The 16,197-nt window shown below is 49.9% G+C and overlaps 1 protein-coding gene across 3 annotated transcripts in view; it reads right to left on the bottom strand.

Moving 5' to 3' along the window:
• Positions 1–3,417: 3,417 nt before the first annotated feature.
• The window catches only part of Chst15 (carbohydrate sulfotransferase 15), an 80,374-nt gene continuing 67,594 nt past the window's right edge, over positions 3,418–16,197 (bottom strand). For all 3 annotated transcript variants that reach the window (XM_052196828.1, XM_052196835.1, XM_052196843.1), the window contains exons 6-8: positions 14,781–14,937; positions 8,724–8,871; positions 3,418–6,075 (exon numbers count right to left, since the gene is read on the bottom strand). In XM_052196828.1, the coding sequence (XP_052052788.1) occupies positions 5,885–6,075; positions 8,724–8,871; positions 14,781–14,937 (496 nt within the window). In that variant the 3' untranslated portion in view covers positions 3,418–5,884. The remainder of the gene's footprint in view (positions 6,076–8,723; positions 8,872–14,780; positions 14,938–16,197) is intronic.

The following is a 16,197-nucleotide window of genomic DNA, read 5'->3' as shown; positions in this document are numbered from 1 at the left end:
TGCGGACCTGTACGTTGTGACTTCAGGCAGGTGTGCAGTCTTCCTGATACTCAGTTTGTACTTGTTAACATTGATACCCACTCATGAGGATATCAGACCTGTAGTGTCTCCATGGTTACCAAGTAGATATGCTGGGACACGGGCCTTCCCCGAGCTCACCCCTTCTTCCATGCTATCCTGGAGGAGTGGAATTTGAAAGTGCCGACTGGAGCATCCTTTTTGGTAAAGAATAGCTCTAGGATCAGGGGAGGTGCCACCTTACCTCTGTTCCCAAGACCCAGCCTTTCTCTGTTTATCCAGGAAAGGATTCTTCAAGGACCTGCCAAGTTCAGTCACTGTGGTCATCACATTATTTTGCCTTGAGTACGCCACGTGTGCTTATGACCCATATCTCATCCTTAACTGAGACCCACCTGCTGCTAGACATGACCAGGGCCTGGCTCTCTTGAAGCCTTTCAAAGTACAAAGAGCTTCTTATGCAACCCCAGAAAGTCCAGAAGAAATTTGGCTCCCCCAGACTGCTGATCCATTTAGGGGTTCTCCATGGTGGATCAGAAGGTTCATTCTGTCGGTGGCTGTGCCCCATCACAGAGCTGTCCAGCAAAGAGTCCGTTCCTCTTCCCGCTGCCCTGAAGACCCTGCACAGGGCACACCCACTTACAGCATGCAACTGAGGCACATTGTTGCTTCTCTTCAGCCAATATCCCTGTTTCGCCTGGTACCTGGAAGTCACTGAACCTGTGCATTCCCCCTGGGACAGGAACCTGCAGTTCCAAGGACCCCATGACTTCCCATAGACAGTCTTCCTGCCTGAGCCACCCTCAGCAGCCAAGGAAGAAAACGAGGAAGGATGCTGGCCAGACTGGGAGAACCAGGCCTAGGCCCTGTGCCAATGCAATAGGGCAGAGGACAAGGAGGCAAGGACAGCCTGGGCCGTTATATAGATGGATGCCAGTGGGGTTAGAGGTCAGTCTAGCAAAGGCTGGGTGCAGGGGGATTGTGAGCTTGAAGCTCTCTTGGGATCTGTGAAAGATTTCTATTTCTGCTACTTTTACAAGCCGTTGTCTCTGCAGCATGATACACACGACAACAGCCAGACTTTAGAAACTAAAGCTGCCTCAGTGGTAACTGAGGAACTGGCAGAGTAGATTCGCAAGCACTAAAAAGCAAAGGCAACCGTAAGCTCTTGAAATACACTTCTCGTGCAGTCACGTAGTCCTGTCTAGGGTGCACAGCACTCGGCCAGGTGAGCTTCCTGAGAAACGTAGCAAGCCAAAGGGACTCCTGTCCCACCTGCCCCATCACAGAATACTAGGGCATTACCTCAGAGCCTCTGCTGAGCTGCTGCCCCCGCAGTCACATTAAAGTCCCCCATGGTTAAGCTATAAGGGACCAGCCACTGGGCACCCACTGCATTCCACTTGCTAACCTGGCCAGTTCCCAAGGCCACTTTCCTAGGGTCAGTGCATGATGGCCTCTGAAGATGTCCACAGCACAGGTGCCAGAACCTATTGATGAATTATTTCCTTAATACGGCAAGAGATACTTTGTGGATGAGATCTTGAGATGGGGCAGTAACCACAGATTAGCCCATGTAACTCCAATGGTCCTCTTGAAAGGCAGGATGTGAATAGAGGCCATGTGACCAGGAAAGCAGAGAGAGAGAGGGTCTAAATATGGCACTCTAGAAAGAAGCCTACAAGAAAAAGTACCTGGCAGCCTCTCAAAACTGGAAAGGCCTGGGCACGGCTTGCCCTGGGGGCCCAGAGATACAGCCTGGCTCACACCCTGTTTCAGCCTATGGTGCCTGGCATGAGACTGCTGCCCCCTGGGACTGTAGGATGAGAAATTCACTGTGTTTGAAGTCACCATAAGGACCTTAGTGATCAATGAGACTGGGCTGGGGTCACAGAAGCAAGACCAGCCTGAAGCCAACACAGAGATAGATGCTAGCGAGGCTGATGGTTGTTCCTCCAAAGGCCTGGAGTAAGGGGGTTACTCCTCAGAGCTCTCTGGGATGGCCAGCCATTTCAGATGAAATGATTTGTTGCAGTGGTGACTAAAAACTCACGGTCCCTGCCCCACCCCATCCCTTCCCTGGTGCCCCGCAGCAGAGCTGATCTCAAAGTTCAGGGAAAACCAAACTCCTCAAAGCTAATTTTTCCTGCAAGTCTCCACTAGACTGGCCTCACCCACAGGGCCCCAAGGCTCTCCTTGGGATGTGGTCTCCACCCCAACAGATAAATACCATCCTGCACAGCACCGCCCAGGCTGGGGGGCTGTGGGTCTGTTTCCTAGCAGCAAGGGTAGCGGAGAGTTCCAGGGAGAGGGAACTCTAGCTTTCCCAGGTATGCCCTGACCTGTCTGGCTTCTCAAATCCTCCGCCATCCTCTCTCCTCTTTAGACAAGAACATTCTTGCTGAAGGCAGTCAGCCCCAGGCTGTGCTGAGTCTAGCCCCACACTCAACACACCACAGAGAGGAGCAGCGCTGGGGAGACTGTGGGGGACTGTGGGACTGAGCAAAGGGTCATGGCGTGCTCAGTATGACCCGAGCTTCAAAGTGGGAAACAAGCCCTCTCTGCAACTGATTGTCTCCCCAAACTGATGTGTTGATGTCCCGAATGCGTTGAGCCTTTGAGTATCACTGCATTTGAGGAGAAGTTCTTTTAAAAGGTTATGAAATTAAATGAGACCCTTAATGGTGTCACTGGCATCTTTATAAAAAGAGGGAAAGGTATCAGGGACCTGCACAGAGATATGATCAGGAAGAAGGTCACCGAGCAGTCACAGGGAAGCCACAAAGAGAGGCCATAGAGAAACCAATGGACTGGCCCCTTGAGCTCAGACTTAGGCATGAGCAGCGACAGTGAGCATGGGTTGTGTGATGAATGAATGTCCCCATGGGCTCCCATGGTGGGACACTATTCGTGAACACTGAACATGGTTGAACACTATTGGTGCTGATCAGGAAAGCTGTGGAAACTTTAAGGGGTGGGGCTTCATTGGAAGGTGTATAAAGCACCCTAAGTTACTTTGTTACTGTGACCAACGCTGACTGATACACCCTCTCCTTCTCCAAGCTCACCCACGCTTCTTGAGTGCCAGCGGGACCCTGCCTACCTAGGGAAGAGACACACTCAGATGCACCAAGGATCTCACACTCAAGTGCTTAAAGCCAGCAGTCAGCTCAGTCTTAGATTCTTATGTCTGAAGACCATGTGAAGGGCATCTGATGCTGGACAGAACCTTCTACCCTGACTCCCAACCTCAGCAGGCCTCCATGGGAATTCCCCAGAGAAGGAGTATGGCCCTATGTGTGCTCTGGGATTGTCAGTAAGGCAGCAGAAGTGCTAACCTTCCCCAGCTGGGTCTCACTCGCACACACAGAACAGCATGGAAACAACTGGTCAGCAGGCTGGTGATGGAGGGCCCGCTTTCAGCAGGCACCAGTTGTGTGGGTCCATCTTTAATTATTTTAAATATGAATAAAAGTACAGAATAAATGTGACTCGCATATCATACCTTACATGACAAGGGAGGAAGGGAAGGTGTCATATACCCTGGCACACAGCTTTAGGAATACAAAGTGTCTTCGGTACCAGGTCTGTATTTCGCTTTGGTTTGGGGTGACGGGTTCCAGAGCCATCACCCAAAACACTACCTGTGCTCTCAACAAGGGGGGGCTTACACCGAGCAAAAGCAAAGGCAATGCTGGCGGACCCCCGGGGAGGGACCCACAGAGAGAAACTTGGGTCTGGATGGTCACGGGTAACAGAAAGGGAGGGGCTGCACATATAAAAAGATCAGCGGTGAACCAAATAATATTGGAAATAATACCTTTGGCAATACTTCTGTAAGAAGCAGAATTACGCGACATGTTATTCACATGCATAGGAGTGCGCAAGAAAAATCTCTTATTAGAGTCGTGGTTGGTGTGGGGCGGTAAGATATGTCCTGGAAATGACAGGCTAACTGGTGGAGAAATTAATCCACAAAGGCATCATGTCTCTAATGGAGACGTCCCATCAACAAGACCGCTGAGAGGGCCCCACTCAGTAAAAGCACACACACACACACACACACACACACACACACACACACACACACGGTATTCCAAATAAATACTCTCTCGTGATCTCTCTCTCTCTCTCTCTTTCTCTCGCTCACTCACTCGCTCGCTTTCTCTCTCTCTCTCTCTCTCTCTCTCTCTCTCTCTCTCTCTCTCTCTCTCTCTCTGAAGTCATTTCTTCCCAAAGCACCCTTGTACTCAGGCCATATTTTCCCACTGACTGCTGAGCCAACTGACCACCGTGAGAGAAGGGGGGATTGTCCTGGAACACAGGCCACAAGACACATGGTCCCTTCAGTAGCAGAACAGGCCCAGTCCATGCTGATGCCCAGAGCTCTCTCCGAACCTTCCAATGGGCTGAGAGTCCCATCTTCAACGAGGGTGGACCACCGCAGGACTCACACAATGAAGCAACTGTGCATCCTCCCGCTGCCAAAGGCCAGCTTTTCTCACACGTCCAAGACACGTCCAAGTGACCGTCGGGCATGTACTGCGTATGCTTTCTGACTCTGGTGGATAGGATCCTGACCTGAGAACATGGCCTCATGGGCAGCATCCCTCAGCCATGCTCCAGCAAAGCTTCGTGACAGTCCTGCCTCGTCCCGTGTGTCAAATGGGCTTAAGCTGTTCTCTCTGGTATTCCCTGGGGTCATTAAAAAAATGACAAGGCTTTCAGCATATCTGTTGCAAACCAAGCCGCTATCAGGCCCAGAGAGGTCCATAAAAAGCAAAGCTATCTCCTGGTCACACCACATGTGGCCCAAGCTCAGTTTGTGAGATGTGCTTCTGAGAACATGGGTGTCTTGAGACTCACCCTTAGTGAGTTACAGAACTTTGGCTGTACATGACAGAAGATAAAAGATTCCTCCAACAGGAGGATGGAAGGGAGCCTGTAACCAGCCAGAACCAAAAACGGAAACATCCTTACACTCTCCAGTGACCCTCCACAAGTGGGGAGGGCTTCCCTTCCTTTTCTGCCAACTGTTCGATGCCTTGAGGTTGTTCTATTCTGGCATGAACAGCAAAACTTCCCTTTCCAAATACAAACTGAATTCCTTGAGGAAAACATCCAAAGGAGCAGAAAAGAGAGGCAGGGCTAGTCAAATGCAAGAAGCAGTTTGTTTTAAAGCACTCCTTCTCTATGTTGGGCATAAACAAAGTCTACGGGCAAAACAGGCCAGATAGATGCGCCTACTGCCAAAAGCTGGCTTCTGGGTTTCTTCTGAGCACAGCAAAGGGAACAAGGCATATTTCTGATGTCACTGAAGGGCTGACTTGGGAATACAAACAAAAGAGAAAGAGCCCCCATTCTCCAAGCAGCTCCGTTCTCTGCCCATGTGGGGTTATCGATTTCTGCAAGGCCTGCTGGGATATAACATGTGAAGGGCAGCCCCAGAACATGGCCTTAATTGGATCCCAGAGCTGTCCAAGCCTACACCCAGACAAACTCTCCTGGAGGAAGGAAGGCAGAGCTGGTCTGTGGCCCCCCACAGCCTCCTCTTCCTACCCACTGGATACCAGAGATCTATTGCCCTCCAGAGATCCAAGGCACTCTGGGAACAGACAGAAGTCTACCCGCAGTGTATTTTCTGAGGCTTTGGGTGGAAGAGCCTAGTGATCGAGTGCAGAGCTGCTGAACATGGCAAGGAAATTTTCAAAATTGTCCCCACAAGTGCCTTGCGAAGAGAAGACTGGGTGGGGCTCCAGAAGTTTTCTCCACACTGTGGGTGACAGTTCTCCACCTGGAGACTTTTAAAGTCATGGCTACAGCTTCTGAGTCAGTGGGCCCAGCTTCTGCAGAAGAGACTCCACTCTCACGTTGTCTTCCAGGCAAATGCTTCGTCTTCCAAGACCTGTGCCAGCCGTGTGTTGAAAGGCCCATAGAAGTCCCGCAGGATCCTCTGGGTGATCGGCCACATGGGTCCCAGGCTCCGATCCTCAGGACGCCGTGTGTTGGATGCAGGGCTCTTGGTCATCAAAGCTTCTTGCTTCTCACTTAGAGGCCCTAGAATGAGAAGGAAAATGGTCCTGTGAGGCTAGAGGTGTCATTTGAAATGAAGGAGACTTCATCTGAGTCCAAGGTGACCTTCACGCTCAGCCAAGGCTTTTCTAAATGAAGATATGGTTAGACTGGAAAGATGGCCTAGTGGTTAACAGCACTTGTTGTTGCAGAGGACCTAGCTTCAATTACCAGCCCCCATCATTCCACTTCAAGGGGATCTGATACCCTCTTCTGCCTCTGAAAGCTCTAGGTACACATGCACAGACACACACACACACACACACACACACACACACACACACGCAGACAGACAGACAGAACAAACATAAACATAAAATAAAACAAATAAATTTAAAAAAAAAGATATGGTTGGATTCACTTGGAGAAACCAAGGAAGGGAGAAACCATTAGACACTGCAAAGCAATTCTAAAGCCCAGGCTCATGCCGTCCATCAGGGGAGCCCTGCAGATAGTGAGATGGTGTCCCTTCACCTTTGGGCCACCTGAGAGTTCATGTCCATCTGCTCTGTGTGGGCTGCCTTCGAGGCCCATCACTTGTCCTAAGCAACTATATACAGGGACTTCTGTTTCCTGGAACTCTGCCACCATCATTTCTAGTTTGGGTTCCTGAGTGACACAAAGGTCTTGGGCCTGAGTGAATTCTGCTTCCTCTCTCTTGCTATGAAATGCCAGAATGGTGGGAGGATTGGTGGTCCCTGTACCTGTACCAATTGTATTGTGGGAAGATGCCCCAGAGCTGGCCAGCAGGGGCTGCAAATGATGCTCTTACTGCCCATTCCAAATGTCTGGGTCACCAGCTGCTCACTGGCTCAACCTCTGGTCACTAGACCACCAGCTCCTCATGCCTTTGGACCCCAAGGATGTAGGACCCAACCAAAATCATGACCGAGTGTCTCAGGGTTATACAAGACAGAAAACAAAAAACTGACCTTACAGTCCTGTCCCTCTTAGGAACAAAACACAACCACGTTAATGCAAGAGATCACTAGGTGGCCAAATGAAAGAAAATATGGGTCTAAATCTTAAATGGGAAATAGAGTATCTATATGCAAGCCCGTTACCAGCTCTCAGAAAGAAAGAAAGAAAGAAAGAAAGAAAGAAAGAAAGAAAGAAAGAAAGAAAGAAAGAAAGAAAGAAAGAAAGAAGGGAGGGAGGGAGGGAGGGAGGGAGGGAGGGAGGGAGGGAGGGAGGGAGGGAGGGAGGAGAAGAAGAAGAAGAAGAAGAGGAGGAAGAGGAAGAGGAAGAGGAAGAGGAAGAAGAAAGGAAGGGAATTTAAGGAAAGAAACATGGAAGGAAGGAAGGAAGGAAGGAAGGAAGGAAGGAAGGAAGGAAGGAAGGAAGGAAGGAAGGAAGGAAGGAAGGGAAAAAAGGTTAACTCATTGCCTAAGAGTTTTGAATTCCATTGGTGGCCAGATATATTTCAAGAAATACTCAGTTAACAAAATTCCTAAGCCAGGTCATTAAGCAGAACTATAGGAAATGTCCCGTGAAGAAAAGTAGCCTGGTCTGACATTTACAGCCTCCACAGCTGTCCTGGGTGAGTTATGCACACCCAGGCAGCACGCCTCACCTCCGTATGTGCCTCCGCCAATCTGTAGCATGGTCAGTTAGCAGAGCTTGTCAGCTGTTATCCTCAGACTGAAAGCAGGCATGAGTCTCTGACTCCAGAGACTTTCAAGCAACACCTGCCATGATGCAATACCCCAGCCATTCTCAACCTGTGGGTCATGACCCCCTTGGCAGGCATCTCTCTCCAAAAGTATTTACATTACAATTCCAAACATTAGCAAAATTACAAAAAAAAAGTGACAAAAATAATATTGTGGTTGGTGGTCACCACATCACAGCATTAAGAAGGACTGCAATAGTCAGACCTCCATGTTCCATGTCCCTATAGAGCTGTCCTAGCCATCTACCTAAATAGCTTCAGAATTCAATCGTCTCCTCTTCTCTTTCATTGATACCTCTCTGGTACCTCAGCAGTGTGGGTCCTCCATCATTACTAGGCCCACTATGACAGTGCCTACCATCCCCTCTGGGATACAGTAATTTTCTGAGTTGGACTAGGCTTCCTTTGGCCAAGTGGAAAGATCTCAGAGTGCCTCCTCTCCAGATCTTAACCTACCATGCTATGCACGATGCTCCATGCAGCAGTTACTAGGTGAACAGGAGCTGAGCTGGCACCTCTTCAGAAGTCCCCTGGCCTCACACAGCCCATCTTCCCATTTTACATTTAGCTTAGAGCCCCCCTAAAAAGGCCACATGCCATAGGGAAGGGCAACAACTCCCTCAGAGAGTGAAGTGCTCATAAGTGTTCGTTCTGCAAGCATGAGGACCAGAGTTTAAATCTGCAGCATGCCCCTAAAAAGCTAGGTGTGGCAGTGGGCGCCTATAACCCTTACACTGGGAAGGAGGAAATAGACAGACCCTCAGATTCTCAGGCTAGTCAGTGTAACCAAGTCAGCAAGCTGGGTTCAATGAGACAGAAGAGGAAGATATCGATGTTGACATCTTACCTGTACACACACACACACACAACACACACACACACCACAAAAAACCACACACATGAGAAAGCCCATATCCCTGAAGTTTGTGCTGAACCCCACTGTCTGAAGCAGGACACATACCCAGGTTTAGAAACTGGAAGACTTTGTGCATGGTATACTTGACATTGGATGCATGGTCTTCCAGACGCAGAATGAGGAACTGCTCCTTACTGAAGACAGTGAGCCAGTCCAGAAGGTACACAGCATACAGGCCGACTTGGAGCCTTACCTGAGGAGGAGGAAGAGGGTGTTACTGCAGGAAAGCCTTACCCAGTCCTGGGAGGCGCTTTCCCAAAGCATGATGAACTAGCTCTCTGTAAACTAACACAGAGTCACCTTAGCAAACAATTACCTTCCAAAGTCAAATCTTAACACAAGGTGCTCTGTGCGACACCCGGAAGGAATCTCTACCCTTAGGGTTGCATTAGTCTTCACATAGGTGGCTCCAACCTCTCCTCACAAGTGAGAAGCACCGGGAAGGATCTCAAGGGCATGCAAGTTCTTTGCATAAGGTCTCCCTGCTGTCAATCAGGCTGTGAAAAGTTAAAACCAGACACCTAAAGGCGACCTAGATACTATAATACCTAAGGACAACCACGACCATGGAAGCATGTGATGTCCCCAATGTGAGCATGGGTTGGGAGGGTGTAAAACCAACGCACGGGAAAGCCGTCCTCCTTCCCTCCAACTCACATCTCAAATCTTTACTCGATTCCTTCTCTAGTTTCTGCCCTCTGCCCTGAGAGGTGACTGCTAAAGGCCCTCCCTGGCTTGCATTGTCCAACAGGAGAATTTCATTTCTCTAGACCATCAACCAACACAGTGACTTCTGATGAACCTCTATATGTGATGGAGCCCCCAATAAGAACTCTGGACACCGCAGCTTGGGGTGACAGAGCTCTTCGTTGTGGTCATATGATCATGCATCGCCTATGGCTAGGAGGTGCTGGCACCTTCCTGTAACTCTGAAGGGAGATGTGGACTAGAGGCTCCACCCATTCACTTTCCCTCGCTGATGTGACCCTGAATTCTTGCCATGCCTTGAGTTGTGGCCATGGTCACTGCTGCCTATGGTGAGTCCTGTGAACCCTGCTCTAACACCAAACTTGAAGATGGTTGGTGGCTTGGCCCCAGGACTAACAAACAGCTGGTGTCACAAAGGAGAGTGACTCACCCCAGCCACAGCCTATTCATAGCCCCTCGCTTAGTCCACTCCCAACAGCACCTGCTGATCACCCACAGGCTCCTGGGTGGGTCTCCCATCAATCACATCTACCCTCTGTCCTCCAGCTGTCATGGTCATGCGTTTTGTAAAGCCATGGGCTGGCCCCCGGCTGGCCCCGGCTCAGGGCTCCGGGCCTCTCTGTTTGGAAGCTGCTCTTAGCTCCCAGTTCATTTTTCCTCCGTAGTTCCTCCCAGTTCTAGGCTTCTCCCCCAGGCTTTCCTGTTTTTGAGGCAAACATTCTTCACCACTCTCCCTGAAAACTTGATTTTGAGGACCTGGGGGCAGAGCCATCAAGTCACCTCGGGCAAAGTCTTGTGTCAGCATTCACGGTGACTCTTGGTGGACCCGCTGAACCCAGTGCTAACAACACACTAAGGAAACAGCTGACTGAGCCCAAGAGGGTGCTTACTGGTTTCATCTCTACTTTTCCACTGAACCGTTTTTTTCTAACTATGCAGGAAGATGCAAAGGAAGGAAAACAATTGGAGCAAATAGAAAAAAAAAAAAGAAAGAAAGAAAGAAAGAAAGTTGCCTCCAGAATCCATTAGCTGACATCTCTAACGCCAGCTTTGGTGCTACTTCACACCAGCTCGTCAAGCTAGACTGAAAAAGCCCGGCATGTCTCAGCAGTCCCAGTAACACATTCACATGTAGTCTTCAACAAGAAGTAGGCACACTAACACCATGCTAGGTCAGGGACTCGGGCTTTTTATCATCTCTTCCCAGCCAGCTTACAGCCAGCTTGGCCTCATCTCTTCCAGAGAAATTACTTTTTATAACCTGACAACTTTCCAGGAGGAAAGGAAGTAACTGTCAGGGATAGGACGTTGTTGTTTTAGATTAGCTGGATCCTGACCCTGCATCTGCCCTGGTGACAGAGCATCCTACAAAACCATCTTGGTGAAAGTCCGCCACTGCCCTCCAAGAAATGAGCATACTTCCAACCCACTGGTTCTAGAACCCCTTCCCCCAGCCAGGGAGGGTTCTGGGCCCCTAAGGAACACCATCTATGCATGCAAGACCACCAGCATGACTGAGGAGCAGACAAAGTCTCATTTTGCCCATGTCTGTCCATAGGGAGAGAACCAAAATAGAATGAGAATCAAAACAGAACCGATGTAGAGAAGCTATTTAGGGCCTTGGGCCAATCCGTGTAAAATCAGAAACCGCCAAGGCTAAGTGGAGCCTGTGAGCTTGTGGATGCTGGATGACTCACTGACAGAGGCCAGGAGGGCAGAGCTGTCTGCCTGCACTCAGCAGCTAACTCCTGACAAAGCCAAGTCAGAAGGTCAGCCCCTCGTGGATGTGACACTTGTTCCACCACAGAGAAGCTCTGACAGAGTGAGCACCCTATGGGTTCCATGAGGTGTCTCAGAGGGGCCAGGAAGCATCTGAGCCTAGGGAGCACCTTAGGAAGGCATAGGGTCCTAAGAAGTGCCTTGAGGAGTCTAAAGGCCACTGGGGACCATCTCACTGAAATCCCAGAAGGCACCTAGGGAGGGGTCCAGAAAGCACCTGAGGGGGATCCAGTTTTGAGCTAAACCTGGTCACAGGCCCAACTCCATCCCAGACAGGTACCACCCCAATCCTCCTTGTTCCCCCAATTTCAATCGACACTCCCCACCTACCCTCCCTTCTGTCCCCCAACTCCTCACTCTGTGATTCATTTCTTCATCCATTCAGCAAATACTGTTAGTTCACACAGTGTATCAGGCACCACACTAGGCAGTGGAGATGTGAGGCCACTTAACAGGCATGGCCCTGACTGCTCTGAGACACTTCTAAACTGATAAAGGAACAGACACCTGTCATCAACAGCAGTTACACCTATTATGGGGTGGGGGGTGGGGGGAAGGGCAGAGAAAGTGAGTCAGAGTAAAGAAAAATCTGAAGGACGAGAAGTCTTGGACTGGTGGGGGAAGCATGTCATGGGAGAAGCATGGAGAAGGTTGTTGGGCTCGTGGTTCCCATAACGGCGCACATGCACATGCGCAGAAGGCCTGGTAGGCAGACGCATTTTCCCACCTGCACTCTCCCTCTCCACCAAGGCTTAGACGAGTGTCCACAGCATAGCCCTCCATACATGACATCGCAGAGGAACCCTGCATTTCTGATCAGTTCTCAGGGACCTCTCTCTATGAGCCCTGCTCAAAGGCCAAGGCCACCTGAGGACCTAAATGAGGGAAGTGTGGCCAGGACACAGTAATGGGGCAGGAGAGACTGTAGAGAAGGGAGGAGCTATATGAAGGCCTTAATACAGACTGTGCAGGGCGAGCTGTAATCACACCTACAGTGCCAGGACCCAGGAGACTAACCACCGACCCCATGCTGTAGATGTCAGCAGCTAGAAGGGAACTTTCTTCCCATCCCAGAGGGAGGAAAACCATCTCCCAAAGCAGTGTGCTCACCACCCCTAACCGCCCACCCCCTCATCCTGAGAAGAATCCCTCCTGGTCTTCAGTCACCCTGTCCATTGCCACACCCCCGGAGTTCTCCCTTAGACAAGAGGTGCTAAACTGTGGTGTTGTCATGGCAGTCCTGTCACAAATGACATTTAGGGTGCATGCCACCTGCTCTCTCAGAGCCATTTTTAAGAGCAAGGAAAGGAAGACAGATTTCAAAGGCTATCAGAACTGTTGTTAGCTACAAGTGGAGTACACCTTCAGTGAGCCTCAGTGGCCCCATCTGTAAAATGGGAACAACTTCAGAGATCAGTGAGGAACTAAGTTTAGGATAGTAGTACCCAGTGAGCAACAAGCCAAAGTGAGATACTTCCTATCTCTCACCAACGGACTTGACAAACATTAAATAAGGATGTATCTAGCACACCCAGAGGTGGAGAGTCTCACACAGCAAGCCATGAACTTCCTGCCCAGTCACAATGGTGTTCCCGTGTTCAGTTGGCCTGAAGACAGCAAGAAGAGGAAACACACCAGGCACACCCCTCTTCTCTGCGGGAGGATGTAGCTGAGGATATCCGATCTCTAGGAAGCCTATTTAGAGGCAGAAGGAATGCAACTAGCTTGGCTCTGCACTTCCTAGGGCACATCTCAGGGTGGGGTGAAAATATCACCACATCCAGATCTGCTTATATCAGATGCTGATCCTTTTGCAGGGCAGAAGAAGCCCTGGTTTACAGATATTAAATACAGCTATGCCTGTGTCCGGATTCCCAAAACCCTGCCTCTCTCTACCCAACACATCCAGCCCACTTAAGCTGATATGAGCCTACATCTGCCCCTCCCCCTCTGAATCCTCAGGAGATCTCCTAAAGAGAGAGCTGGGTGGTGACTGCTTGGGTGACTGTTTCTGCCTCTTCTTCTGTTAGCTTAGCCAAGTGCCTCGCCCCTCCCTCACTCTTCATCTGGCCTGTTCCTGCTTCCCTCAGCCCCTCTCATCCTACCTACACTGCACTTGAGAGTTTCACAGCATCATCAAAACCAGGGAATTCCAAAAGGACCGAGATGGAAGCAACCCCGAGGGAGGCTGCATCCAGGCACATCTGAATTCTCTTAACCAACCATCTGCCTTCCCCACCCTCCAGAGTCTGCTGCATGGCAACTCTAAAGAAGGGACTTCTGGAGACAGAAGAGAGAAGGGGGCTTCTTCTCAGAGCCCTGAAGAAAGTTTGGGTTTCAAAGCCTAGACTTGAGCCTTGAGTTCCCCCCATCTGCTGGGTAGCTGGCTAGAGAAGACAACCTGACAGAGCCTTGGTAGCCCCACCTGTGTGAGCTAGCCCTCACAATGGGGGGCCCACATCAAGGCACAGCCCCAGGCTGCTGGGCAGCCAATGCTGGCAGAGTCCATCAATTTCCTATCAAGTTGGAGCACTTTCACCCCTGGGTGGGCTCTGCCTACACGTGCCAGGGTGGAGCACCATGTGTCAGTATGACACATGCAAATGACTCTCAGTCTCAAGTCTCCATAGCAGCCTAGAATAAAGCAAATGAATTTCAGAGAGGCTAAGACATGTGTTCAAAGCCAGGAAAAGCTAGAATGGCCACAGCACAGTCTGCCTCCAAAGCTTGTCTGGCTGAAAATGTAGTTATCTATGTTGTATCTTCCTTGCCAAACTATAATGTGTACAAGAAGACAGTCCAGAGTCCTGCTTGCTGGCCCTGACTTAAGAAAAGATGGACAGAGTAGCCCAGCAGAGAAACTGACATCTTTCCGCTGAGCCTCACTGCCCTGAGGTGGAGGGCACTAATCATCTACACTGTCACATCTATATCTGTGAATGCCTGATGTGGGGGCATGGCCATACATGGGGCAGGTGGCTACCCAATGCAAGGGCCCTGTGGGGGAAGCACTTAGACCTGCGAGCCTTATGTGGGAGATGTGACCTCAGGTAACTCAACTGAATTGACTACCAGTAAGAGTTTTTATACAAGCCTGGAATGTTAGGTGTATTCCCTTGGAGGAGAATAATGTTCTCTGAGGGGTGGAGAGAACATTCTTCAGGGAAGAGCTTGCTGGAGCATTCAGCAACTGGTGGGACATTCTGAAAGCCAATAAAGACCCCAGTGCCTCTGAAACAGTCTGAGGACGGGGCGTCTTCCTGTCTGCCAGCTCTAACTGCAGAGTTGCGTTCTGAGCCTTACTGAATGGCAGCCCTCCGACATGCACCCCGGGTCTCTAGGAAAAGGATGGGGATGCACGATGCAAAGTGTCTGGGTGACAGGTAAAGAAGGTCACAGACAGCAGGCTCCAAGGCCCCAGCTGCTGCCACTGCGCCTCTCTCAGCCAGGAGTATTTGCTTCCATCTTAGCCACTGCTCAAAGGCAGCTGAATGGGTTTCATTTGCACATCCAAGCGCGCACATGGTCCCCCATCTCTGCACTAAAACCCTGCTCACAATGGCCCCTGCACATAATAGTGCCTGCGCTGTGTGGGCTGCCTGGGTGAATACGCACGGGCATGGCATTGTTCAGGGTGTTGTTGTAGACACAGGCGCGCAGCGAGTAATCCAGCATGCAATTTTCAAACAGCTGCAGAGCCTCCGTCACCTTCTCGTGGAAGTCATCTGCAGATTTATTTGAACTTGCAAAGTAGAGATAGTCTGAGTACAACCTGTGAATAAAATAAATGGATAATCTTACCATCCGAGGGTGTGAAACCGCACCATGTGGGCGACCATGAAAATCAGCTTGCCATTACATTAGCTGGTTTGATTTATTAAAATACAACAATTTTCTTCCCTTTCTTTCAAATGAGCCCCCTACCTCTTCCCTTCTTACTCCCACGCGTAACAGACCACCCACCCTTCCCGCTCAGGTACGCCTACACTGTTCCCAAACACTAACCAATACTGCGTTTTGTTATCAGTTTGTGATTTTTTTCCTCTTTATTCCTTTTGTTAAATAAATTCCTCTTTATTTTATTTATTAGTGGGGTGTGGGGAGGTCATGCAAAAGTCACAGCACAGGTGTGGAGACCAGACGACAGCTCTGTGCGGTCAGGTCTCTGCTTCCACCTTTGCACGGGTTCCAGAGATGAAGCTAGTGTCCGGCCTTGTTGCTAGGTCACCTTGCCTACATATATTTGCTTTCAAAAAGCAAACCAACCAACCAACAACAACGACAACAACAACAAAAACCCCACAGTTAGTTATTTTGTGGAGTAGGGGTGGCATAGCATGCCACAGCATACATGTAGAGATCAGGGGACAAGACGTGGTTCTCTCCATCCACCATGTGTGTCCAGAGATTGAACTCAGGCTGTCGGTGTTGGCAGAAGGTACCTTTCCTCCATGAGCTACCTTACCTTGCTGTTTAAGATTCCTTCTAGTTACCACAGGAGACTGTCTCCACAGCCAGGCTTCAAAGGTCACTCCACGGCAAGGAGAAGCCATGAAACGCTCTGTACTGTCCCATTCCCTTTTCTCTTAAGGGGAACCCAGGGCACCTGCCATCCATTCGAGATTACAACCCCATGTGAAATTCCTGGCTTTTCCCATTGATATCCTGAATGTCTAAAGTTACATTTAAAACTGTGCATGGTGGCTCATGCCTGTAATCCCAACTTAGAAGGCAGAGGTAGGAGATCACTGAAGTTCGAGGTCTGGAGGGATAGGTAGCAACTTATCAGGTTAGTTTTGGGTACAGTGTAAAAGCCCTGTTTCAAAACAGAATAAAAGCCTCCACACATAGGCACGGAAACCCCTGGAGACCGGTATGTTCGTGAGTCCAAGCAGACACCACCTATACATGCATTTGCATGTAACCACATTTTCCACAGGAGTTGCCTGTCTCCCTTGACAGTTACTGGTCTGTTTTTATGTTTGCAATGTGCCAAGTTAGCAAGAATCTTGCTGTTAAAGGAAAATTTATG

The sequence above is a fragment of the Apodemus sylvaticus genome, chromosome 1, assembly GCF_947179515.1.
Source record: "Apodemus sylvaticus chromosome 1, mApoSyl1.1, whole genome shotgun sequence".
NCBI classification, from domain to species: Eukaryota; Metazoa; Chordata; class Mammalia; order Rodentia; family Muridae; genus Apodemus; species Apodemus sylvaticus.
Note: the sequence above shows the minus strand (reverse complement) of the source record. Positions and strands in the feature narration are given on the sequence as shown.